General features: G+C 41.7%; 2 protein-coding genes across 3 annotated transcripts; both read left to right on the top strand.

The window, feature by feature from the left end:
* Positions 1 to 619: 619 nt before the first annotated feature.
* Positions 620 to 14,056, top strand: slc39a13 (solute carrier family 39 member 13). Of its 2 annotated transcripts, XM_029767664.1 has the most exons (11): positions 620 to 746; positions 1,895 to 2,242; positions 3,464 to 3,577; positions 5,919 to 6,052; positions 9,010 to 9,132; positions 9,373 to 9,462; positions 10,334 to 10,384; positions 10,589 to 10,721; positions 11,100 to 11,199; positions 11,350 to 11,455; positions 11,579 to 14,056. In XM_029767664.1, exons 2-10 carry the CDS (start codon positions 1,918 to 1,920, stop codon positions 11,423 to 11,425), a joined length of 1,146 nt encoding a protein of 381 aa, XP_029623524.1. In that variant the 5' UTR covers positions 620 to 746; positions 1,895 to 1,917; the 3' UTR covers positions 11,426 to 11,455; positions 11,579 to 14,056. The 2 variants fall into 2 exon arrangements, with proteins under 2 accessions (XP_029623524.1, XP_029623523.1); XM_029767663.1 differs by having other exon boundaries at positions 11,350 to 14,056.
* Positions 14,057 to 17,765: 3,709 nt separating this feature from the next.
* On the top strand, positions 17,766 to 24,857 carry LOC115203210 (transmembrane protein 178B-like). The gene is made up of 4 exons (XM_029767662.1): positions 17,766 to 18,442; positions 22,334 to 22,447; positions 23,014 to 23,151; positions 23,587 to 24,857. Exons 1-4 carry the CDS (start codon positions 18,040 to 18,042, stop codon positions 23,832 to 23,834), a joined length of 903 nt encoding a protein of 300 aa, XP_029623522.1. The 5' UTR covers positions 17,766 to 18,039; the 3' UTR covers positions 23,835 to 24,857.
* Positions 24,858 to 26,687: the final 1,830 nt, after the last annotated feature.

The raw sequence follows: 26,687 nt of genomic DNA, 5'->3' as shown, positions 1-26,687 counted from the left end.
AAATAAGAATTTGTTCTTAACTGCCATGCCTAGTTAAATAAAGCTTTAACAAATAAATAACATAAATAAATACAAAATATCTTTCGATTTTATTTTGAGGTGACCTTATAGGCTACTATTTAAGGCAGAGGTGTAAAGTAACTAATTACAAATATACTCTCGTTACTGTCACTGAGTACTTATACTTTTTTTTTTTTCAAGTCATTAATTTTACTTCTACTATAGTGAAATGTCATTGAAGTACTCTTTCCACAACTGTATTTAAGATATATGACTGATACAAACATTCACATGAAACAGAAGCATTATTACAGGACATAAACCTACATCACTGCAGGAAAATGTCAAACCTGGGGTGTAATCATTACACCGATTCTGTTGCAAAACGTTTGGCAACAGCAACCGTTCACTCTAAACGGATACCGCAAACGAGTTTATATTGGACAAATCCAGGTAGGTCTTTCCCCGTTTTGTCCCGTTTGGTTCTTAAACGGTAAACATTTTCCATAATGAATAGACCCCAGAAACCGCCATCGCAAACGTAAGTGCCTAAACTACATTTTGTCATCCCTCCTGTCAGGAATAAAAATACACTTCCGGTGACGTGGCTCCACTGGAAAAGGGGAAGCCGTGGCAGGAATGTTAGCTGCGGAATCAGCTGGAGAGTGGAACAGCAGCGCTAGCCTGCCTCACTGAGCTGGATGGCAGGGACACACTGGTGGAAGAACTTCAGGAATCACAACAGGGTAAAATATATTCATATAGTTTTTTTTTATGTCACATTACTTACGTACCTTTTCTAAGTTGACGGCGTGATTTTAGCAATCCAAACTAACTGACTTCAACTTCTAAGGCTTGAAATGCTAACGTTAGGCTTGGCTAGTTAAGCGTGCTAGCTGAGTTTGTTTATAGACAGCCATTTGGGCGTCACGACCATAACTTTCCAAGTAGCAGAGCGAATTAAATAGCAACTGGTTGCCAAATAAACAGTAGCCTATAAGTAAAAACGGTCACCTAGCTAACTAAATAAATCCATGCGATGCATATCTAACGTAGCAGATACAGCTGTTGCTACTGTGAGTGAGATTTGTTACATTATAATTAACGTTAGCTGGCCTACAAATTGTTACTATGTTACAATCCATCAAAATGTTACAATGTTTGGGCCTTTCCGGAACGTGTGCAACACTCACTTGTGCTTTGTCGCCTCAACTTTTACTGCGCGAGCTGTCTGGCATCACACAACAACATATCATCCGCATCCCATATCTATCGTTGACGTAAACATGCATTTTACTTGTTCCTGCAAGCCATGTTTGCGAATTCTTCACAACAGCCTCCAACTTTTTAGTGTTGTCTTTCTCCCATATATTTGTGATTTGTCGACCGTGAACAGCGCTCTGATGAACATATTCAAAATGCGACGCAGGCGCGCTGAAGTGTAGATGGGGTACCGCAGGCCAAGGGGCTCGCGGGCATTATCACACACAACCATATAAAGTTAATATAATAATATGTTTCTGAATTAAACGTCAACCATAGTTATTTGGTTTAGTTCAAGTCACAATGCTGTGCAATAGGTCCCCTTAGACACGTTTTCTTAGACATTAGCAGACCTAAGCAGTTGCTCATGGAGCACTTTTTCCATCTGTTTTGGTGGAATGACTACCCTACCAAGGGATTTATTTTGTCCTGTCCATTTTTTCTGTCATCACCCATTAGTGGTCACACACAATATCGCAACCTTAGCCCAAAATCTCTATACAAACTGTTTGGCAGTGAATGTGCATGCAATTTGTTTGAGAAAGCATCTATGTTGAGTTAACAATGCATGTGAGCCTATCTACATTATGATTACCTCTCCATCTTGCACCATTGTCCTTGTTGGTTGCAGGTGTTCTCTGGAACGAGGGACAGATGAAATCAAGAGGCCCTATGCCCAGCTGGGCGTTGGCTACACTGTTCACTGGTGCTGCCCTGCTGGTCATCTCCTCCAGAGGGGTGTCCAGTGGGGAGAAGATGTCCCAGGCAGCCATGGCTCATGCCACAGCCACAGCCGCTGGATCAGGCCCAGGGCTTCCAGATGAGTTCCTAGGCTTCCAGGCCTTAGCCGACTTCTTTGCAAGTGAACGTGCCGATGTCTGGCTCTGCTCTCTGCTTGGGTCTGTTGCTGTAGGCCTCAGTGGAATTTTCCCCCTTCTTGTTATTCCTATTGAAGCAGGAGCGGCCCTCGAGACAGCGGGTAATTTGTGACCTAAACTGATACGTAACCTTGCTGTTAGCCAGACTAATGTAGGCCTTGTCTCTCTTCTGAAAATGAGCCACACTGGTTATGCCTTGATCACCACACACACAGAATTAGACATCCTGAGGTAGCCTACAGTGACTGACTTACCATTAGGCAGAAGAGGCAAATGCCTCACATCATCAAGGGGCCCTTGTGAGCTGGCCATTTTTAATTATAAAATACGGTTCTGTACCATTTTTTTCTGAAGAGCCATTTAAATATGGAGCAATGGCACCTCTATTTTTCTCTGAGGAAACTGCTGCTTATGAGATGAACCATGTGGTTCTGAACTCTGCCTGACCACACTCTTTTAAACACAGCCTTCAAGTAGAGTGTATAGAGGCCACAGTCACTATCTCCAAAGCTGCGTTGCTGATTTTTGTTGTTGCATTGAGTATTTAACCATGTGAGATACCAGTACTATTTATGTGCATATAGTGTTACAAACTGTAAAATGTTGGTCTAATCTCAATGATTCCTTTGCTCCATTGGGATTATGCTTTTGGCTCACACAAATCCTGCAGTGTTTGTTAAAAAAAAATGACAATGAACCAGAGAAAGTAATTCTAAAGGTATCGCTGACATAAGCCTAGTTGGATAATGGATAAATGTGTCAATGTGAATGGTGCTGAATTGGGTGTGTCCTCATTGCCATGCTGTATTCTTCACTCTCAAAGAAGAGAAACCAGGCCACTATGTATTGCATTTCAACACCTCTCAGAACACAATTAACACTGAAGGGCGCTGGCTTTGCCTGTCCTGGTTCTTTGTGCTTATTGGTAAGGAGAAAGAAGTCAGATCACTAATGCCATCTTGTAATGCCATTGCAGTTGCATTCTCTGAAGCTGTTCATTCAGAAGTTTAAAAAAATCGAGCCCATAAATTGAGAAATTTCCCAGTAGGCCTATTTCTTTAATTGTCATAGTCATCATTAAGTCATACTTCATGCAAAGATGAAAATGTTTAAGTAGACAAATATTTAATGGCTCTTAATTTGAAAGCTAAAGTAGAAAATCACTTATTCTGCAGATTTATTTTAAATGAAGCCTGTAAATGTTTTAGTTCAAACCGGTAAGAACCAGCATTTTTGTAAATCATGGATGATACAGCCTACCTCAACTACACTTTTCATAATTGCTATCTCTTTCTTTCTTGTTACTCTCCGTGTGTCTCCAGCTGGCTGTCAGAAGCTAAAGCAGCTCTTGAGCTTTGCCATTGGTGGTCTCTTGGGTGACGTGTTCCTCCACCTGCTCCCGGAGGCTTGGGCACATTCCCACTCCTGCAGCCCAGGTGGGTCAACCTTCTCTCTCAGGCACCCTCCTGTTCTTTCTATACCCTTTATCCCTCCTGGAGACATCCCCATTCAAATTGCCTGTGCTTATTTCTCCCCACCAGTATACCTCTTCTGACCCTTCACACAGACCAGTGGAATGCCTGTGTCCTTAGGCTTCCTTATCACGTATCTGTCATGTCAGCAATATTGTAAAGATAGTCTGTTTGCGAAAACAGTTGATTTCAACACTTTTCAAACTGACAGAGACAGACAGGGAATGACAGCTAACATTCCCTGTATACCACATTTATTTTTTTCTAAGTTAACATTGGATGTGCAGATATTCTCTTCAGTATTAACGATTTGTCAATATAGCATTTTACAATGACTCTTCAAAGCAGTTTTAGTGCAAACATATACACTGAACAAAAATATAAATGCAACACTTTCAAAGATTTTACTGAGTTACAGTTCATAAGGAAATCAGTCCATTGAAATAATTTCATTAGGCCCTAATTAAAGGTTAAATAAAATAAAAAATCTGTAGATTTCACATGACTGGGAATACAGATATGCAGTTATTGGTCACAGCTACCTTAAAAAAAAGTTGCGGGAATGAGTCAGAAAACCAGTTAGAATCTGGTGTGCCCACCATTTGCCTCATACAGATCGACACATCTCTTTCACCAAGAGTTGATCAGGCTGTTGCTTATGGCCCATGGAATGTTGTCACTGCTCTTCAATATCTGTGCGAAGTTACTGGATATTGGCTGGAACTGAAACACGCTGTCGTACACATCGATCCAGAGCATCCCTAACATGCTCAAAGAGTGACATGTCTGGTGGGTATGCAGGCCATGGAAGAACAGCTTCCAGGAACCGTTTCAGCTTCCACGAACCGTTTACAGATCCTTGCAACATGGGGCCATGCATTATCATGCCGAAACATGAGGTGATGGCAGCTGATGAATGGCACGATAATGGGCCTCAGCATCTCTGTGCATTTAAATTGCCATTGATTAAAATGCAATTGTGTTAGTTGTCTGTAGTTTATCCCTGCCCATACCAAACCCCACCGCTACCATGGGGCACTGAAGGTGAGCATTTGCCCATTGAAGTCGGTTACGACGCTGAACTGCACTCGGGTCAAGACTTTTGTGAGGACGACGAGCTTCCCTGAGACGGTTTCTGTAGAAATTCTACAGTTGTGCAAAACCACAGTTTCGTCCGGTGGCTGATCTCGGATGATCCCACATGTGAAGAAGCCGGATGTGGAGGTGCTGGGCTGGCGTTGTTACATGTGGTCTGCAGTTGTGAGATTGGTTGGACATACTGCCTAATTCTCTAAAACGTTGTTGTGGGTGGCTTATGGTAGATAAATTAGCATTAAATTCTCTGACAACAGCTCTGGTGGACATTCCTGCAGTCAGCATGCCAATTGCACGCTCCCTCAACTAGAGACATCTGTGGCATTATGACAAAACTGCAGATTTTTAGTGGCCTTTTATTGTCCCCAGCTCAGGATGCACCAGTGTAATGATCATGCTGTTTAATCAGCTTTTTGAGATGCCACACCTATCAGATGAATGGATTATTTTGGCAAAGGAGAAATTCTCACTAACAGGGATGTAAACAAATTTGTCACATTAGAGAAATAAGTTTTTTGTCCGTATGGAACATTTCTGGGATCTTTTACTTCAGTCCATAAAACATGTGACCAATACTACGTGTTATGTTATATTTTTGTTCAGTGTCTCTTTTGTTGATTAATTTAGGATTACCAGGGATGCGTTCAGCAGGACACATTTTGGAACATTCACATTGCATATATATATTTCTATGTAAACAGACATGCTTCTCTCTCAAGTAGAGCAGTGTTTCCAAACTCCAGTCCTCCAGTATTTATTTTATTTTTTAAAGAATAAAAAAAGTAATTGTAACCCTGGAAAAGCACACCTGATTTAGCTTAACTAATCATCAAGCGCTCAATGAGATGAATAAGGTGTGCTTGCATTGGGTACTGGCATTGGGAAATACCGATGTATAGTAAGGCATCATGTCCCCTCTATTCGTGGCATTTCTATCTGCAACATTTGACAACTGGATGTGGCCCAGGATTAAGTTTCCCTGACCTGAGGTCCTCTGGTTGTCATGTAGAAATACACTTTAAATTGCTTTGCTGACTTCTGTGAAGTCAGTGGCGATGATGAGTAACCCTAAGCCATGCCTGCATTCCACTGATCCATGTAAAAGGGGGTCACCATGCAATCCTAGAGAAGTTTTCCAATGAGTTTGTCATCCCTGTTAAAATAGAGCCTTTCTCACACTGTATGTCTCTTCCATCCTCCCTGTATTCAGACGAGAGCCAGCTTCACTACAGGACCCAGGGCCTGTGGGTTATCATGGGCATGCTGTCCTTCCTTCTCCTGGAGAAGATGTTCCCAGATGAGAACAGCCAGGAGGACTCCATTGGTAACAGCCAGCATGTCCCTGTGAGTAGTTCAATGCTGTTTTATTGTCCATGTTGTCTACATGAAAAGTACAACAGAGTCGAGTCAGTGCACCGGATACAACTCTTTAATAGCCCCAAGTTATTTAAAGAAATAGCGTGCATGTATTTCCAAAGAATGTTAATGTCATGCATCTAATTACACACCTCATCTCATATGCTGGAACCCTCACATATTTATTTAAAAGGTGTGTCCAGTGCACCAGTGCTCTTTAATCCCTTCACTGGTACCACAGTGGCACTGCTCTTCCACGCATTGGGGCGGCTAGTGGCTCAGTTGGCTCTGTCTAGGGCTTTCTGTTTGATCTGAGCTGGTCTTCAGTGGATAACTTTGATCTAAACTTAAACAAGGCACATTAGATCATCTTGATTTTATAGTGTTGTGGCTGAAGAAACCACAATCAGTTTTTATTCCACTCTTCAGTGATGAGTCATTAGCATTTTAACTTCAACAATCAACTTCTGAATTTAAGCAGCTTTAAGGTAATGATTAAACAGTGCTGTGATGACACATTATGTCCTGAATGGGAATCTCCCAGAATGGTCTTATTTATAACTTCATAAGTGGAGTTTGAGTCCAAATGGAAAATAAGAAATCTGAGTCAAACTATTCCAATTTTCTACAGATTTGAATGTGAATATTATAAAATGTGCACTTAAAAAATGTGCATTTAAAAAAGATATGCACATTTTCCCACCATAGGTTTGTTTTTATCAAACGGGTGTGTTGTGGATAAAAGGCTGTGATGCAGTGTACATAGAAACCACTTTGGTGCTGAAGTTTGATCTTATGTTTTTTAGTCAGTACATGACAATGTGTTTCCATTGCATTTTCCACTCCTATCTATTTGGTTTTTCACACAAACTGTTGCGATAAATGGCAAACGTGCCCAATCTAGTTTTGGCGTATTCTCTCTAGACAACAGCTTGCTGATAAAGTGGACAGGTTAGGTTATAGGATTGGATGGATAAGATCATTTTTATTCGTTAATTGGCAGCTAAGCACAAATCATGTCACTAGCATACAAAATAAGATCCTCAATATTTATTGGAAAAGAGCATTAAGCTCCTGACTGTGCACCACCCTGTGAAGTTCATCATAACTTCTTTCATCTGAAGCCTAATAAACTGGGCAAGCTTTTTCAAGTTAGGACCACACATCATAGCATCAACTTGACTTCAAATTTACCTCGATATGATGGTAATGCGATCAACAATTAGGCAATAAATAGTTTCCACCTCAATTTGTCGCAAAATTAATTTTACCGACACAAAAAGATCCCACCATGTTGAACAAGCAAATTGTCTGTTGACAATTATGAAATTGTACCGACGCTTCCTTTTTCCATCTCAGCTGTTGTGATTATTTTTTTTCACGAGGTATAACTTTAATCTGGATTGGAACATGGTTACTGATGCAACCTTATCGCTCCCCTACCCCCACAATCTGATGCAGGGACCCATTGTGCCATAGCCCTGAGTCTATCTGCTAGACATGCTTGGGATCAAAGCTGTATTCTAGCTCCCCTCCATTTCTCTAATACCAGTGAGACCCTTTTTCATATGGGATTTGGAGTGGGTATTAGTGCAGAGTATTAGCTTCAGGATTCCTTTGATGTTTTGGGGTATGGAGTGGTTTTGGGTGGTGCATTTTCCCTGTCTGACAGTGTGGATTTAGATGAGTTGAGATGTTCTTTGCTCTGTAGAAATGGGAGAGCTTCTTGTGGTGTATGTAAAAACAGAGGTACACAACTGCAGTCTTTTGAAGGCCTTAATGTCTGTATGCTTCCTTTTTATCAATTTTATTTCACTGATATAGTCAGCTCTAAGTTGCTGGTGAAAAGGATGAAAACCAGCACCTTTAATCATACTGCATTTGTGATCCCTTATGCTAAAATGTTCTGTTATTCAAGAGATAATCCTTAATTTAATTTCAGGTATTTCTGTTTCTTATCCTTGTGCCCCATACATCTCGCAAAAGGTGTGTGTGTGTACCACTTTCCTCTTCCTTCTCTTTTGCTCAGGAGGAGGAGGAAGATTGAGCCCAGACATGGATGCCATTCATTGTAGCTATTTATAGAGATGGGGAGGAAGCAGCTGCTACATCTACTTCAGAGAGGCCAGAGGAGAGTGTTCAGGGGTGGATAGTGAGACTGGGTAGATCAGGGCTCATTCCACAAATGGAGTCTTATCAAGCATGTTTCGATGTCAGTATCAAGATGCCGTCACTATTCAATTCAGAGACATACATTTAAGACATTTACATTTAAGTCATTTAGCAGACGCTCTTATCCAGAGCGACTTACAAATTGGTGCATTCACCTATAATATCCAGTAGAACAAACACTTTACAATAGTGCATCTAAATCCTTTAAAGGGGGGGGGGTTAGAAGGATTACTTTATCCTATCCCAGGTATTCCTTAAAGAGGGTCATGAATCACGATCTCACCTGGTGTCAAACTCCCACTCTCCAATGAATTACCCAGCCCACTCACACATTAGGGGACAGATTGATATTTGAGAAGATATGTATAGTTTGACTTCTTCCTTGTGGTTACAAAAATAGAGAACATTTCCCAGCCACATTTAGAATACAGCAGGCTATTTGCCTCATTTGATTTGACTAATAAATGCCGCCGTACTGTAAATGGCTCTAAACAAGGAAGGAACAGGGAAGTCAGCCCTGCTCTGGAAAGGAGAATGGCCTGGGGTAGAATGAATTTGGTTTTTTTCAAAGCACGCAAATTCAGTGGAAGATGCGACGACTGACAGGAATTTAGTAGTTGGAGAGAAGCTATGGGTGACATAGAAGAAACACAGTACTGTAGGTTGACTCAATGGAATCTATATGTGTAGTGTACTATGTAAACCTTTTCATGCTATGGAATTTCCTGCTGATTGGGCTAATACCTGTTTTTTTTGTCACTCCTTCTCCTCAGACCTCCCATAGCTCAGACTCCAGTAGTGAGGCGTTGTCCCACATCAATGGGCACCATTCTGATACGTGGAGCTCGTCCTCCAAGACAAAGAGCAGCTTGCATCAAGTTCCAAAGAAAATAAAGGTAAGTTGGATCAAATGGGTAAAGTTTGTCTGGTGGGATATTGTTCATTTTAACAAGCCATATGTAAATGACTAAAGGGAGAACAATCTGGAAGTCTCCATTGCTTAAGAGCCACCAAACTGAAATCCTCTGTACTAAGTAACCCCTTTCGCTCTATGTATATGACTTCAGTGTGAGTCAGCTGTGGGATCCTTTGAATGTTAACCTGTATAGACTTGGTTCTGTGTCTCTATCTGGCAGACGAGTGGGTACCTGAACCTGCTGGCCAACTGCATTGACAACTTCACCCATGGCCTGGCTGTGGCAGGGAGCTTCCTGGTCAGCAGGAAGGTGAGTTAGTCTGCAGAACAGTCTGTCCAGGTGGTCTATATTAAATAGTCCCCATGTGTGGGTTTTTAATAAATGCAGATTAAACCTAATAGCGGGTACTAATTTCAATGCAAACATTTAAACAAAATGCGCCTTGGTCATAAACAATGCATACAATACTTCAAGTTAGAGCAGATTTATTACAGACCACAGTATGTTATGAAAGGTGGTTGTTTTGGCATTAGAGAGGCTCATGCCCATCTCGTGCCCATGATTGGCAGAGGACCCAACCCCCTTGGCAGACTTGTTGATAGCTGTATCAGCGCTCACTTAGCCATAACATTCACTATTCTCAGCTCAGTCCACTATGGGCATGATACTGCACCCCTGCTTAAGAGACTAGTTTCAACAACACAATTCTATGATTTTTAATACGAAGTACAGTATTGTCATTATTACAGTACAGAACATTGAGTCAGGACATTGAATTCTACCTTGCTATTTTCTGATGTAGAATAATGATTACGTTACCCACGGTTGTGGGGGAGAACGTCCAGCTGGAGAGGCATAAGGCTAACAGCATGAGCCATAGGGAGAGTTTGCCAGAGAGGAAGTAAACTAGCTAGATGTCTCTACATTGCTCACACACATGGGCATCCCACTTACTTTGGTTTCCATCTGTACTCATATTTCTATATGCAGGCATGATGGTGTTTATCAAAGTAGAAGCCCAGTTGGATGCATGAAACAAACATTGTCATGTATACACAGTGTAATGTAGTACAGGAGAGGAGTTATCAGAGTTTGAGTAGTATAGGATCGGAAACACATCTTGTACAGTATATATTTTGCAGAGCCTGATCAGAGACATGTTCTATCTATTTCCTGACAGGTTGGGTGTCTCACCACCTTTGCCATTCTGCTCCATGAAATCCCCCATGAGGTAAGTTCAAACTTGCTATTTTAGGGGATGTGACCTATTTATTTTGAATATTTTTTGTTGTAACATACTTCATGCAGTGAAAGCTAATTATGACTGGTTTTTGAGTCATGAATTGATTCAGTTGTAGTTGATATCCCCATCTTTTTTTCCTTACATAAATGGGATCTGTGACACATTGCTTACATGATGTTTGCTCATCTCTAGGTGGGCGACTTTGCCATCCTGCTGCGTGCAGGGTTTGACCGCTGGAGTGCCGCCCGCATGCAGCTATCCACAGCCCTGGGAGGGGTGCTGGGGGCCTGTTTCGCCCTGTGTGCCCAGTCTCCCAGAGGGACAGGTGAGCCGCCTAGCATCCTCCATATACAAAACAGCAGCAGAGCACTGAAACTACAGCTCCACACCAGGTGCTTGACTTGTCTGAAATAAGAAACGGTACTTATTTTGGGTGCCGGTACTGTTTATATTTAGGTGTAAGAGATCCACAATACTTTTGATTTAATATTCTATAAGCGGTGCAGGAGCTAAAGCAGTAGACCATTAAGTGCTGGTACTCCGCTCCGGTGAGCTCCTGCCCATGTCGAACTGTCCACACCCTTGGCATAGGCTATCAAGGAACCATATAGTCTTCAGTGCTTTGGCATCCAAGCAGCATGAAAAGCTTTGTTTAATTATTAAGCCAAACCAAATGTCTTTCATTCCACTTTATCCTGTGTAGAAAATGCAACAGCGTGGATCTTACCATTCTCCTCGGGAGGCTTCCTGTACATAGCCCTGGTCAACGTGGTGCCTGACCTCCTGGAGGAGACCAGCCTCAGGTATGTACACTGGTCAGTCTGGACAGCCACTGACCACCATGCAAATACCCACTAAGAGACTAAATATGCAGAGGGGAAAAAAGTGTTAAGCTAATATGAAAATGACTGGGCGGACACTGAAGCAAAAACATTTTTCTTATTTTCTTCCAGACACTCCCTGTTGCAGATCCTGCTCCTGTGCTGTGGCATTGCCGTCATGGCGGTCTTGTCTGCCGTAGTGGATTGAGCTCAAAAGACAAGCCTGCTTTACCAAAATGTAATTGAAAACATCACCGCAACATTCACTGGACTGTTTAAATCCCCCTTTAAAGTTAAGTCCTCAGATTGCGTTCAATCGCCCTTTTTATTATATGGAACTTTTTTTATATACTCCACCTAGTGCCAAAACATCCTATCAGCATGGCCATCAACATGGAAGCATCCTATCAGCATGGCCATCAACATGGAAGCATCCTATCAGCATGGCCATCAACATGGAAGCATCCTATCAGCATGGCCATCAACATGGAAGCATCCTATCAGCATGGCCATCAACATGGAAGCATCCTATCAGCATGGCCATCAACATGGAAGCATCCTATCAGCATGGCCATCAACATGGAAGCATCCTATCAGCATGGCCATCAACATGGACGCATCCTATCAGCATGGCCATCAACATGGACGCATCCTATCAGCATGGCCATCAACATGGACGCGATCTGACAATCGGAACGGCACCTTGAATCATGATACCTGCTTCTTCTATCAGGACTCTAGACCAACTGTCCACCTTGTCTGCTGATCTCTGACTACTGTCTGTGTGGACACTAATGTGCCAAACCCAGACAGAGACAGACATTTTGAAATGGCAAGAGAGCTAAAGAAAGCTTATTGAAGCTTTCATGGAAGTAGCTGGACTATCTGAGAGCGTCAGACCATAATGGGCAGACACTCAGTCTCATTCTGTTTTATTGCACATATGCACATACTCAAACAGGTCTTATCAGACACATATGAGCAGCTCATGCATACTGTATAAACTTAATCTCACATGGCTTTACCATACAAAATGCATACACATTTCCTTACATTCTTCAAATGGTATGCTCATGTGCCGCTTTCTATTTGTCTCTTTCAGGCTAATTTATATTTATTGCGTCTTATTGCGTCTTATTGGTTTCTGTATCTGCTTGTACTGCTAAGTATTTATTGAAGTATTTCAGAAAGTAACATGGTGCAATGTTTTTTTCAAGTTCTGTTGTGACTTCCATCACGCACCATTGCGTTTTGTGTTAATCTGTTACATGCTCTTTTTTCTTGAATATGCATCAATGTATCTTTCAATTGTATACAATGCTAATTTGTTAAGACACTCAGACAGATATATTTGGAACTCCTTAATTATAATGAGAGCTTAATTTCAGGAAAATATGATTTAGAAATGTTATAATAATATTATGCAAAATATTTTTGTGTGGTCTTGATTTTACTATATAGTGCTTTCAGAAAGTATTCACACCCCTTGACTTTTTTCATGTTTGTTACAAAGTGGGATTGAAAACATTTATTTTTTTAAATCAGCAATCGACAATACTCGCATCAAAGTTTAAAAATAATTATTGGAAAATAAATCGCTGTCTTGATTAGATAAGTATCCAACCCCCTGAGTCTGTTAAACACCTTGGGCAGTGATTACAGCTGCGTCTCTGGGTAAGTCTAAGAGCTTTGCACACCTGGATTGTACTACAGTTGCCCATTTAAAAAAAAAAAAAAAAATTATTACAAAAATTCAAGTTGGTTGTTGATCATTGCTAGACAGCCATTTTCAATTCTTGCCGTAGATTTTCAGTTCAATTTAAGTCAAATGAAACTAGGCCACTTGGGAGCATTCAACGATGTCTTGGTAAGCAACTCGTGTATATTTGGCCTTGTGTTTAAGGTAATTGTCCTGCTGGAAGGTGAATTTCTCTCCAGTGTTGGAAAGCTGACAGAACCAAGTTTTCCTCTACGATTTTGTCTGTGCTTAGCTCTATTTCGTTTCTTTTTAACCTAAACAACCTATTCCTTGCTGATGACAAGCACATGGAATATGAAGTGCTACACTGTGTTGTGTTAGCCCCAAACAATGCTTTGTATTCAAGACAAAAAGTTAATTTCTTTGCCACATTTTTTCCAGTATTACTTTAGTGCCTTGTCTCAAACAGGATGCATGTTTTGGAATATTTGTATTATTTTCAGTCTGTCAGTATTGTGGAGTAACTAAAGTACAATGTTGTTCCATCCTCCATTAAACTATGTTTTAAAATCGTCATTAGCCACATGGTGAAATCCCTGAGCGGTTTCCTTCCTCTCAGGCAACTGAGTTGGGAATGGCACCTGTATCTTTGTTGTGACTGGGTGTAATGATGCCATCCAAAGTGTTAACTGCATCATGTTCAAAGGGATATGTAATGTCTGCCCCCCCCTCTATTATTACACAGAGTCCGTGCAATTTATTTGACTTGTTAAGTACATGTTTACTCCTGAACTTATTTATGCTTGCCATAAAAGGATTGAGTACTTAATGAGTCAATACATTTCAGATTTTCATTTTTAAATCATTTGTAAAGATTGTTTTTTCTTCCACTTTCACATTACGGGGTAGTGTGTGTGTGTGTGTGTGTGTGTGTGTGTTTTACATCAGTGACCCAAAACCTCAATTTAATAAATGTTTAATTTAGGATGTAACAAAATGTGGAAAAAGTGAAAGGGTGTGAGTACTTTCTAATTGCACTGTATTGACTCTTGGTAGTTGCATGCTCACAAGTTACACTAAGTGAATGCTATAGAGATTATGCATCAATATGTTACACAATAAAATTCAACACTAAACATATGTTTTCTGTAAGCGCATGTTCTGCAGCAAAGAGTCCGGGCTTAAAATGTAATGGGAGCCAGAAGAGGGGGGGGGGGTATTGATTGTTTGTTCACTCTTGACAAGAACCCGTTGCCATAACGACTCCCCTGCAGATTAGCTTCCTTAGTCCTGTGAGAAGCCTACTGTCTGTGGGAGCCTTCCTGTGAGTTAAGACACTGAAGCTCCGTTTATACTTGGTTCTAACACGCACCATTTATCCTGATCTTGTCCATATTCTGATTGTGCCCACACCTTCAGACAGGTGTAGATGATTAAAAGACGCACTGTGATCTGGTTGTGATTAGCATTGGGAGGATCTTAATTGAATACTCCACACACGCTTTCGCCTTGCCTTCTTAAACCCATTGGATGAGAAAGCCAGAGGTCCCTCCCCTCTGACATCCTCCAATGCAGGAGGAGGCGAGTAGAGAGGATGCAATTGAGATTCTCCCATAGTGTCTGGATATCTTACAAGTGTAGATGGATCTGGACAGTGAAACCATTTTTTAAATCTTCAGTATCAGACCTTCTAAAATCATTGACTTATGGTGTGTATTTGTGTCTTTAAAATAAACACTATTTTGATAAAGTCAAATAATTTACATACAGGGCGGGACCAAGAAATCTAGTCTCAATGCGGACACAGTGGACAGCTATGAGAGACATTTTAATTCCATATATGAGACATGAATGACAACCTATACCGCAAAGCGAGAAAATCCATAAACTTAACACCGATGACCTCGAGCGTAATTCACCTCTGATCGTCTATCGGAACATTGCACAACATTTCTAACAGGAGATAGATCTTGATCCCACTCGGTCCGAGGAAAGACAAGTCCAGATAAAGATCAGCGGACCTCCTAACTAAAATCAGGCACACTTTGAAAAATTATACACAAACCTTGTCCGATGTAAATGTTTCATACCTTGTTGTATTTAAAGGGTTCACGTATTGCACATAGTATACCCAGAGAAAACAAATGCATGTAAAGTCTTTCAAGGACATCTATTGTTGCACTATTGAACAATGTGCTGATTTTCATTGCTATCTTTACCTTCCTTTACCTCAGATGAACAATTGAGACCCATATGCACAATTTTGAGTAGGAATATGTCCCCAAATCTTCATTGGTGACACTTTACACTAAGTTGCTCTTATACTTGTGTAATAACAATGTAATTACTCACATAACTTTGCTTTGTATTGTAAACAAAATCCTATCCCTAAGTACTGATTGAATGTCTCTCTAAAGTTGTGTAAAACGTTTCTTTGATATACGTTAGCAGTGTTTTTGGATCAGCCGAGCCTGAGTGAAGGAGGAATATACACTGCTCAAAAAAATAAAGGGAACACTTAAACAACACAATGTAACTCCAAGTCAATCACACTTCTGTGAAATCAAACTGTCCACTTAGGAAGCAACACTGATTGACAATAAATTTCACATGCTGTTGTGCAAATGGAATAGACAACAGGTGGAAATTATAGTCAATTAGCAAGGCACCCCCAATAAAGGAGTGGTTCTGCAGATGGTGACCACAGACCACTTCTCAGTTCCTATGCTTCCTGGCTGATGTTTTGGTCACTTTTGAATGCTGGCGGTGCTTTCACTCTAGTGGTAGCATGAGACGGAGTCTACAACCCACACAAGTGGCTCAGGTAGTGCAGCTCATCCAGGATGGCACATCAATGCGAGCTGTGGCAAGAAGGCTTGCTCTGTCTGTCAGCGTAGTGTCCAGAGCATGGAGGCGCTACCAGGAGACAGGCCAGTACATCAGGAGACGTGGAGGAGGCCCTAGGAGGGCAACAACCCAGCAGCAGGACCGCTAACTCCGCCTTTGTACAAGGAGGAGCAGGAGGAGCACTGCCAGAGCCCTGCAAAATGACCTCCAGCAGGCCACAAATGTGCATGTGTCTGCTCAAACGGTCAGAAACAGACTCCATGAGGGTGGTATGAGGGCCCGACGTCCACAGGTGGGGGTTGTGCTTACAGCCCAACACCGTGCAGAACGTTTGGCATTTGCCAGAGAACACCAAGATTGGCAAATTCGCCACTGGTGGCCTGTGCTCTTCACAGATGAAAGCAGGTTCACACTGAGCACGTGACAGACGTGACAGAGTCTGGAGACGCCGTGGAGAACGTTCTGCTGCCTGCAACATCCTCCAGCATGACCGGTTTGGCGGTGGGTCAGTCATGGTTTGGGGTGGCATTTCTTTGGGGGGCCGCACAGCCCTCCATGTGCTCGCCAGAGGTAGCCTGACTGCCATTAGGTACTGAGATGAGATCCTCAGACCCCTTGTGAGACCATATGCTGGTGTGGTTGGCCCTGGGTTCCTCCTAATGCAAGACAATGCTAGACCTCATGTGGCTGGAGTGTGTCAGCAGTTCCTGCAAGAGGAAGGCATTGATGCTATGGACTGGCTCGCCCGTTCCCCAGACCTGAATCCAATTTAGCACACCTGGGACATCCACCAACGCCACGTTGCACCACAGACTGTCCAGGAGTTGGCGGATGCTTTAGTCCAGGTCTGGGAGGAGATCCCTCAGGAGACCATCCGCCACCTCATCAGGAGCATGCCCAGGCGTTGTAGGGAGGTCATACAGGCACGTGGAGGCCACACACTACTGAGCCTCATTTTGACTTGTTTTAAGGACATTACATCAAAGTTGGATCAGCCTGTAGTGTGGTTTTCCACTTTAATTTTGAGTGTGACTCCAAATCCAGACCTCCATGGGTTGATCAATTGGATTTCCATTGATTATTTTTGTGATTTTGTTGTCAGCACATTCAGCTATGTAAAGAAAAAAGCATTTAATAAGATTATTTCATTCATTCAGATCTAGGATGTGTTATTTTAGTGTTCCCTTTATTTTTTTGAGCAATATAGTTTGATTCATCTTAAATATTGATGTTGTTATCATGTAGCCCAGGGGTCTCCAACCTTGTTCCTGGAGAGCTACCCTGCTGTTGGTTTTCCCTCCAATCCCAGTTGTAACTAACCTGGTTCAGTTTATCAAGCAGCTAATTATTAGAATCAGGTGTGCTAGATTAGGGTTGGAGTGGAAACCTACAGGGCAGTAGCTCTCCAGGACTGGGTTGTAGAGCCCTGATGTAGGCCTTGGAATCCCTTGGTCAGTGTGTCTCCATCTTGTTTTATATATTGAAACTTCACTATATTCAAAGGCTGTGGGCTCAATTCAATCAAACCTGGATTGTGGTAGTTTGTAAACAAAGACACCAATCATTGCTGTGGTGGGTCCAGTTGAATTTCAGCTCACACCTGTCTCAGTGTGTTTGTCAACTGTGCACAGAAAAGGCTTGTAATGAAATATGTTGGGTTACAAATAGGTTTTGATCCAGCATGTGGTCCATGTGCATGTGTGTTTCTTCATGATACATAAAACATGGCCCAATATATATACTTAATATGATAGTAAAACAACTGTCAGGTCCTTACAGTTGTAGCAGATCCCAATGTCCCAAATAATAACAATAATACTACTAATAATACATATGATATAATTCGTATATTAACACAATGTATTCATATTTAATCAATCATACATGTTTACCCCTAGTATTATTGTTAGGATTATTATTATTATTGAACAACCTGCTGGAGATATATTGCCAGAGCTTAGTTTCTTCCCATCCTACTGAAACCCGAGAGGAGAGAGAGTGCATTGCATCACTACCCACTCCTCGCAGCTTTGGTCGCCATCCACCCCCTCTCCTCTTTCCAGTACCAAAACAGATGGTGGAAAAATCATCACATCTGCCGGGACGCACGACAACAATAGACAGCATCTAGCCCAAGAGAACCGGGGCGTCCATCATGTTTGCTGTCCAGAGGTCCATGAGGGTGTGAGCGCCTTCGGGATTTTTGACACGGGGTACCATCACGGCAGCCGAGGATTCTTCTCGCGACTGTCTGGGCTCTCCATCGAGTGGGGAAGATGGCGGCCATGAAAATTTTAACCAGCAGTGGGCTGTTCTTAGCGTTCTGTGCGTTGGGGTTGCTAGCCATGGCAATCTGCACCGACTTTTGGTATGAGACAGATGCGCGAAGACACCGAGAAAGGTGTAAAAACTACGCCAACAAGAGAAACGACCCGGGGTACATCTATATCTCAAATAGCAATCTCCCCCTCCAGATGCCCCCAAAGGGCATTGAAAGGAAAGGTAACAGTCCAAGTGCCGGAGCTCAGCCTCTTATTAGGGAAAAACGGCACTTTCTGGCTGCAGCATCAGCTATGGAGTCCCACTGCAGTCGCCAGTTCAATTCAACCATCTCTGGGCTCTGGAGAAAGTGTCATCGAGATGGATTTGACCTGGAGACAGAGGACCTCATATATAAAGGTAAGGATGCTACAGCTAATAGCCTACATCAGGCCCTGGTGTGATGTGGTACTGATGCTGCTCACTGAGTGTAAGCATGATGCTCAGATCCAAGCTTAACATGATCATATTGACACACTGGGCATGGGATTAACTGATGCTCATAACTGTCACTGTAGGGCCGTTGCCATAATAATATTTTACAAGAGGGGCTTTTGTTCATCATTGTAAACTACAGTAGCAAATAAATAATCAGTTAATCATCTAGATGGAAATGCCAGTCGTGTACGTGACGCCGAAGACGTGACACCTGCGTATTTTTTTACGCTTTGTGTGTACCGCGCTGTCCATGGTGCTGAATTTCTTTTCAGGCTTTGCGCCCAGTCCGTTCGCCTAGCAGCAGCACGCTATGGCGGAGGAAGGGGGGTCTTCACTTGTAAAAGCGAAACGGTTTTGTGTCAGGTGCTATTTGGACTGTTCGATTTTGCTGAGTGCATTTGGCGTCTGTTACATTAAAATACTAGATAATGTGTTATGGGTGATGCGTCGGTTGTCACCGGGGAGACGGAGAGAAGACCAACGACTGAATTATTGATAAACATCCTGCTTCGTGGGAATTTTGAGCTGCAAGAGAGGAAATCACAGTGCATGGAATTCTCGTAGAACGGCCTCGTCCGATACATAACAGCAGGGCTTTCTGTGCAATGCCATGAGGCGTTCATGACTGACTACTCTGAGATTCTGACGAATAATGAGAGAACAACAGCATCAATGTTAGCATAAACACAGTACCTTCGTTCAAGGAAATTCAGGACACTGAATATTTTTGAGAATTCCCCACAAATTATAGCATGTTTGTTTACCAGGATCTTTTCCTAATGTATTCAATCAGATTCAAACGGTCCAGAGTAGGCCTAGAGGACAGTGAAAACATACATATTCATGGGTTGTTCCACGAAAATAAAGTTCATTTTGCATCCCTTTGATATTTTAAGTAGAAATTGTGCACCAATGTTGAATTTAAATATGAAATTAATTGGAGAATTCAATAAATCTTTACATTTGTAACAAGAATAAAGACTGAAGTGCCAATATTCAGCATTTTCACATGTCACTATTCGCACCCGCGGTGACTTCTAGGAAGATTTTAACCCACTTGACTCCAAAATGTACCCAAGTTTTCAGCATCATTGTAAAGCCCTAATTATTTTTGTTGCTTTGAAAAAGTAATTTCTGAAGATTATTATTTATTTTATGTGATTAGTGATTCATTTACGTCCGTCCCTCATTTTAAGGTCAACCCTGTTACGTGAACTGAGCTCTCGTTTTTATATGGTGAAACTATTAATTTTTCTAAACTCTGAACATCGTCACGTTTCTAAACTCTGAACAACGTCACGAAAACGATGCTCGCGATTCAATGGGGCAGAAGTCTGTGTTGTTATTCTGGATGGCCAACTAAGAACAATGACAAGCTGCCATGTGGGGGATCATAGTTGTATCTTGTTCTTGATACCATGTCTTGTTTTGAGGTGTTTTGACTGATGTCATGTCTATGCCAATATGGCTCAAATTTGCTAGCTAGCTAACCAACAACTGTAACGATGTATTTGAGAAACAACAAGTAAGTGCTCATTGTGCAAATGTATTTGTTTTCATTAAACATTGGAGAGGAAATATAGTTTACATGTTGTCAACAATCTAAGCCAACCCTGTCTGCTTTGCCCCATAGCTGCGCATGCATGCATTTAGTTAAATAACCATCCCATCTATAGTAAAATCATAGTGTAAAAGCAGGTGAGCTGGTTCTCCTTTTTTTGCCTGTTTTGTGGTGGAAAACTGAGCGGGTCGAACATATCACGTCAACCCTTGAAATGTTTTAACAATGTCATTGTTTGGGGTGTAGCTTGCATTTAATTGCCATTCTCTGTTTCGCACAGCAATCTTCCATTCCCCATGTCATACATGGATGTATGGCTGACTTCAACCCTGTTATGGTCAACCCTGTTATGGTCAACCCTGTTACTTTATTTGGCACTTATTAGGCACTTTACTACAGTCTTTTTAAAAAAAATTTAACTTGAGATTTAAAAAAATTAAGTTGTACATGTGGTCTTAATGACAGAATGTTACAATTAGGTGAAAGCAAAAAAATATATAATCCTAAAGTTACACTTCTCAAAAGGAACCGAATTGGTGGAACGACCCTCATGCTGAGGTAAACAGTTACTGTTGTCAGAATTGTGGGAAAGTGAGCTGATTTCTTTGATAGAATAAGGTAATCTGTAGCGTATCATAAATCGACAACAAAATCCACTACACCCTCAGGTTGAATTGCATTGAGACACATAGGCCCACTGGACAACATGATATTCTCTCTAGTTGCTCCCTTGTTTCTCAGAATGATGAGTTGGTCTGCATCTGCAGACACCTCACAACTCAAACCTCAAAGTGTCTCTATAGTGAAGTTAGTAGGTCTGTATACTACCACCACCACAGTAATACTGATATAAGTAACCTGGTGGGACCAGGGGGTAGCCACTAGCCAGATATGTTTGTGATTCAATGCTACATCTATGGCATGAAAACAAACAACAGATGAGTTGGCTTAAGCACAAACAGATCTGGCTACCACCACACTATGAGATCAGAGCACATTGAAAGTGATTCATTTGGCCAATACTATAGATTCTCCTCAGTAACTGGGACATGGAACCCAATCCAGAAATGTCTATTTCCTCTCTCAGGCTGCTATAGTTCCATATGAGGCTGTGAACTGTTGGCTCCATGTTCTAGCCTGCATACAGTACTTTTGACTTCCTTAGCTTCATGTAGCTGAATGTTTGCAGCTGAAGTCCAGGTGTTCTAAGAGTGGAGCTTCACACTGTGACTTTTGACAACTCTATCATATTTGGTGGGTCAATAACAATGTGTTGGTGATATCCCTGCCTCAACATTGGGTTCTCACATTTGATTACTTGTTTTTGCTGCCTTTGACCTAAAATGTATCAAATAATATTAGCGAGTAGGTAGTCAGATCTGCTACTCAGCAAGTGCTTAGTAAATTAGTCTCCATCCATAGCTCTTGGTCTTGAGACTCACACAATGTTAGATTTAGCAGAAGTAGTCATGGGACATAAATGTCTCACCGCTCATCTGGATGTATTGTGCTTCCCCACCGAACATGAGAACAATGAATTATGTATTTCTGTACTCTGAACTGAGTGAACTCAATGCTAAATCCTTGTAAACCCTTTTTTGAACATTCACACTAGTTCATCTTTTCTTTTTTGATTCTTCCTCTTGTTTATTCCAGAACCATACAGCCTTTTCCATTCATGGTGACTGACTAGGCTTTATGGCAGGGGTCTTCTTCCACACTTACAAAACCACGTCATGAACATATTCCAGCATAAATCTCCCTTCTCCCTGATCACACAAGTAACTGTTGGTAAATCAACCACAATGATTACAGTACACAACATCCAGGAATATGTGAAGATATTTGCAATAATTTGAGCATAGGTGGTCTATCTCATCGCAGTGATATGATGAAACAATAATGCAACTCTCGTCTCTTCCTGTTGTTATAATTGGTCTGGATACCCACCTCGCACTGAGAAATAATTAAAGGCTGATCTACATGAATGATGCCGGATGCTGTTTCTGCTCTGAATCACAGCTAGCTGTCTTTCACTTTGAGGCACACTGAGGATATTGCATGATGACATCATTCACAGTGACACAAAGGACTCAAAACAATTTTTCTCTTTTAGAACTACTGTAGTGTCTACATGCTTAACTGAGTCACCATATTCAGTGTGGTTGAGTTTATTGTCTGCAAAGCCGTCTGTTTTATCAAGATCTTATCAAGACTGTGTTTCTATCATAATCAGAAACTCTTTTCTTCAGGATTGATTCAGCGGTGCATCCCAGTCAAGTATCACTACTCTTCCTCCATCCTTCCGCGGAATTTACCCATCAACATCACCAAGACCATCCGTCAGGATGAGTGGCATGCACTCCGTAAGTCTGAGCCTGTCTGTCTGTCTGTCTGTCTGTCTGTCTGTCTGTCTGTCTGTCTGTCTGTCTGTCTGTCTGTCTGTCTGTCTGTCTGTCTGTCTGTCTGTCTGTCTGTCTGTCTGTCTGTCTAATGGATGTCTTACTGGCTGTACAGTATGTCTGGACTCTCCCTATGTTCAATCCTTTTCTCTCTCTCTGTCTATCTCTCTAGTTCTCTTTCTCTCTAACTGTTATCTCAGGATCAAATACATTTAAAGTGGCGGCCATTGAGAGCAATTTCATCTTCTTGTTATCGCTGTTCACCCCTCCCTGTTGCCCTCTCTAGTTTTGATATCCTTCAAAAAGATAAGGAAGATTACATGGTTCTATGAAGGAAGTGACAGGGATTTGTAAGGGTGTATGGCTCTATTTGTGTCAGGAATATTTTGATGTATCATATGCCGTGAATATGATTGTGCAGACATTGCATTTCTGTGCTGTGCATGCTGTAGATCCCACTGGGCCTCCTGCTCTGATCTCCACTGTTCTTTGTCCACTAAAATGATGGAGGTGTGTGTCTGTTGGTGCAGATCTACGCAGGATGACGGCTGGCTTTGTGGGCATGGCCGTGTCCATCATCCTGTTTGGCTGGATTATCGGAGTGCTGGGCTGCTGTCAGCAGCATGACCTCATGCAGTATGTAGCTGGACTACTCTTTCTCATGGGAGGTAAGAGCTGGCTCCTCTCTCTGTTTAGTGTGTGTGTGTGTGTGTGTGTGTGTGTGTGTGTGTGTGTGTGTGTGTGTGTGTGTGTGTGTGTGTGTGTGTGTGTGTGTGTGTGTGTGTGTGTGTGTGTGTGTGTGTGTGCAGGTGTGCAGGCTGTGCAGGTGTGTCTTTGTTTGATGCATTGCGTAGACTACAGTAGTTTTGGGTATATGCACTTGTGTGTGAGAGAGAGCTATATGTGTGAACACATATAGGTTTATATAATAAGATATACAATAAATCATGACATCTCTGTAAATGGAGTGTGAAGATGTTACCATTTATTGTCTGGCTGACCCACTAGGCCTACCAACATAGGAATGACTTAATACTGTATATAGTTCATTGAAATTGCTGTGAATACCATACATTTCCGTTTGTCTCCTTGTCCTCCCTCAGGAACATGCTGTATCATCTCCCTATGTACATGTGTGGCGGGCATCAACTTTGAGCTGTCGCGTTACCCACGCTACATGTATGGCCTCCCAGAGGATATTAGCCATGGCTACGGCTGGTCCATGTTCTGTGCCTGGGGGGGCTTAGGCCTCACTCTGCTGGCTGGTTTCCTGTGCACCCTGGCCCCATCCCTAAGCACCCCCTCCCGTACAACCGCCCACAAGCCCAGACAGGAGAACGGAACCGTGTGATGGGACTGTGTGACTGGCCCACAAAGCGCACAAATAAGCAACACCCATCCAACTTCGTCCAACGTTTTTGTCCAACCACAATCTCACCTCATCCCTCTTCCCTGTCCATACCACCTCTGTCATCCATCTGAATCATGAGTGTACCAGAGAAATTGTACATGGGAGAACAGAGCAAAGACAAACCACACCAAACTGTACTATTTACTGTACATCTAAGACACACAGAGCAATGGCTCCAGAGTACTTTGGGACATGGCAAGACCTTTTTGTTGTTAAACGTTTGACTACTAACTCTATGGCAGCCTAAAGGCGACTGTTTGTCTGTTTTTGTTTTCAAGAGGAATTGTCTTAAAATGGTGCTCTCTTTTAACACACACAACACAGAACACAGTTCAAGAGCTTAAAAAGAAACAACAAGCATCTCTAAATGGAACAAACCAACAAACAAGAAAACGTGGCAGAGCATCCTGTCATCATTCCTCTTTTAGTCGGGTGGTCTGTACTGTGTTTGTCATTGTTCGCAACTAAAAATTATGCTGGCATAAACTGTCCGTTGTTTTGAATCAGCTGACTGATGTCAAGCATTATCCCTAGGAAGGACTTTACCGTTTAAGCATAAAACCTGCTTCTTGCAGCAGAGGACCAAGAGCACAAACTGGACATGGCAGGGGTGGAACAGCAAGATAAAATACAGAACTGCGCTTTTGAAGAGCAAATCTTTCAGTGCTTCTATGATTCAGTATGTACAAATGCATCTCTACGTAGATTCAGGTCATTGTTTGTATAAAGTAACTCTTGAATAAGATTTTTTTTCTGTTTCTTTCGAGGTAACAATGGCAATTTGGGTCTTCAGTGATGTTGTTTGCTGGAATAAATTGTATACTTAATGATTAGAAGAATAAGATTGATCGCGAGGCACATTAAGTATTGTTTGAGAGTAGCAGAGGCAGTTAAAGGTCCAGTGCAGTCAAAAATGTGATTTGTCTGTGTTTTATATATATTTCCACACTATGCAGTTGGAATAATACTGTGAAATGCTGATAATGCCATTTTAGTGTAAGAGCAGTTTGATCGGTTTTCCCCTCCCCACTCAGACCATTCCCAGACAGTCCTAGCAAAATTCTTGCTTGAGAAATTGCTCTTTGCTAAGAAGCTATTTTAATTGAAAACAATCACAGTAACGTACTTAATTATTACACAGAAATGATTTGATATTGAAATAAGAACATCTGCATTGGATCTTTAAGGAACAGTAAATATTGTATGTTGAAGGACGGGGTTTAATGAAAAAAAATGTAACCTTCTGGTAACACATTCAAACTTAGAAACAATGACAGACAGTAATTTACAGTTATAAGTGAAATACCTGCCGTCTTGGATTTGGCAGGAATTGAACGGCAGACACCAGTGTTGGACTTGCATTTAATGTATTCTGTCACAAAAACCTTCACATAGCACAACACATTGTAGCAAGTATCAATGCATTGAGTGATTTGGTTTGTGTGAATTGCTGCAAAATGCAGGTATTTGCACAGCATAGATTCCCAAAGCTTCTGTTAAAGTTTATCATTGAATACATGTCTGATTCAACACAACATTTCTGTTCATATTCTTCTGTAAGTGAAAATGGGTAATGTTGAGATTTACAATAAGTGAGCAGTAGGGCTGTAAAAAGTCATACTTAATATCATGTTTACATCAGTAACACCACTGGTATGTTGTTTTTTCCTGTCTACCAATCCTTCTCTCCTCACGTTTGAGGCAGGGTGTCTGCTCTTGCCCATAGCTGTTCTCTGTATTCTTCCTCAGTAGGGGGAAACTAGGAATCAGCTTAGGTCTCTTGGAGACAAGACCAATAATGTGGCATCTTGTAAGCAGACAACATGATGTCCTGTTAAAGCATCATCTGCGTCACTTCAGTATGAAGGATCCCTATTGAGTCGACCACTTTCCTGAATGAATTGAGGGAGCTCACCATTTCTTAATTTCAGTGCCACTTTTGCCCCAGGCAACAGGCAGTCTTACTGGCCCTTTGCAGTTTTCTGAGTCCCCTTTGCAATTCATAGAGACAAGGAGAGGTCAAAAGGCCCTCATTTGGGTGACATTTGATTAATGTACTCTGTAAGTGCACAGTTCTCGCAAGACTTGAGAGGTGTAATAATTATACAAGCACACTTGTGTATTACATAAAGGGCCTGGGATGAAACTCAGGCCATGTCGGGAGTTTGTTTGTGGCAGGTCTGGGTTCAGGCAGGCTTCGGAGGCTAGCACTGCACATGAATTAAGATGGAATTACAGGTAAGATGGAATTTATGTATGTTGTGAGTACAGAGTACTCAAGGAACACTGTTTTGTTACCTATATTAAAAAAAGCACTCATTGTGACACTTTTCAGCAGTGTTATGAGGTGAGGTGATGAGCTATAACCTTTCCAGTGAATTAGTGTTTGACTGTAGATAAAAACATTTCCTCAAAGTGACTACAAAGTGAAACATCCAGACATTGTTACTACATGTAGCACCACCTCAGACTTGTAAAAGAGTTGTGGATATTGGTGGTGTTCTGCTGCCATTCTGAACTCATCCACAGTCTTCTCCTCTATTTTATATCAACACACATGTACAGGTTTTGTCCCTTAGATCTCTAAATTGGCCAATGGTATTGAATGCATGGATAATTGCTACAATAAACAATACATTTATTGCAATTGCGTTGTTTGAATAATGATAAAGGTTTTGTTGCTAATCCGGTTGATAGAGGAAAATCTGGGTAGTTTACCAAGAATGCAGAAAAAGTTGTAAAATGGCCACATAAAAAGAAGGAGAGAATGGGTAAGCACAATATACAACTTGT

Source organism: Salmo trutta, chromosome 12 (genome assembly GCF_901001165.1).
Source record: "Salmo trutta chromosome 12, fSalTru1.1, whole genome shotgun sequence".
NCBI classification, from domain to species: Eukaryota; Metazoa; Chordata; class Actinopteri; order Salmoniformes; family Salmonidae; genus Salmo; species Salmo trutta.
The sequence above is the reverse complement of the archived record's forward strand: the minus strand, read 5'-3'. Positions and strand labels throughout refer to the sequence as shown.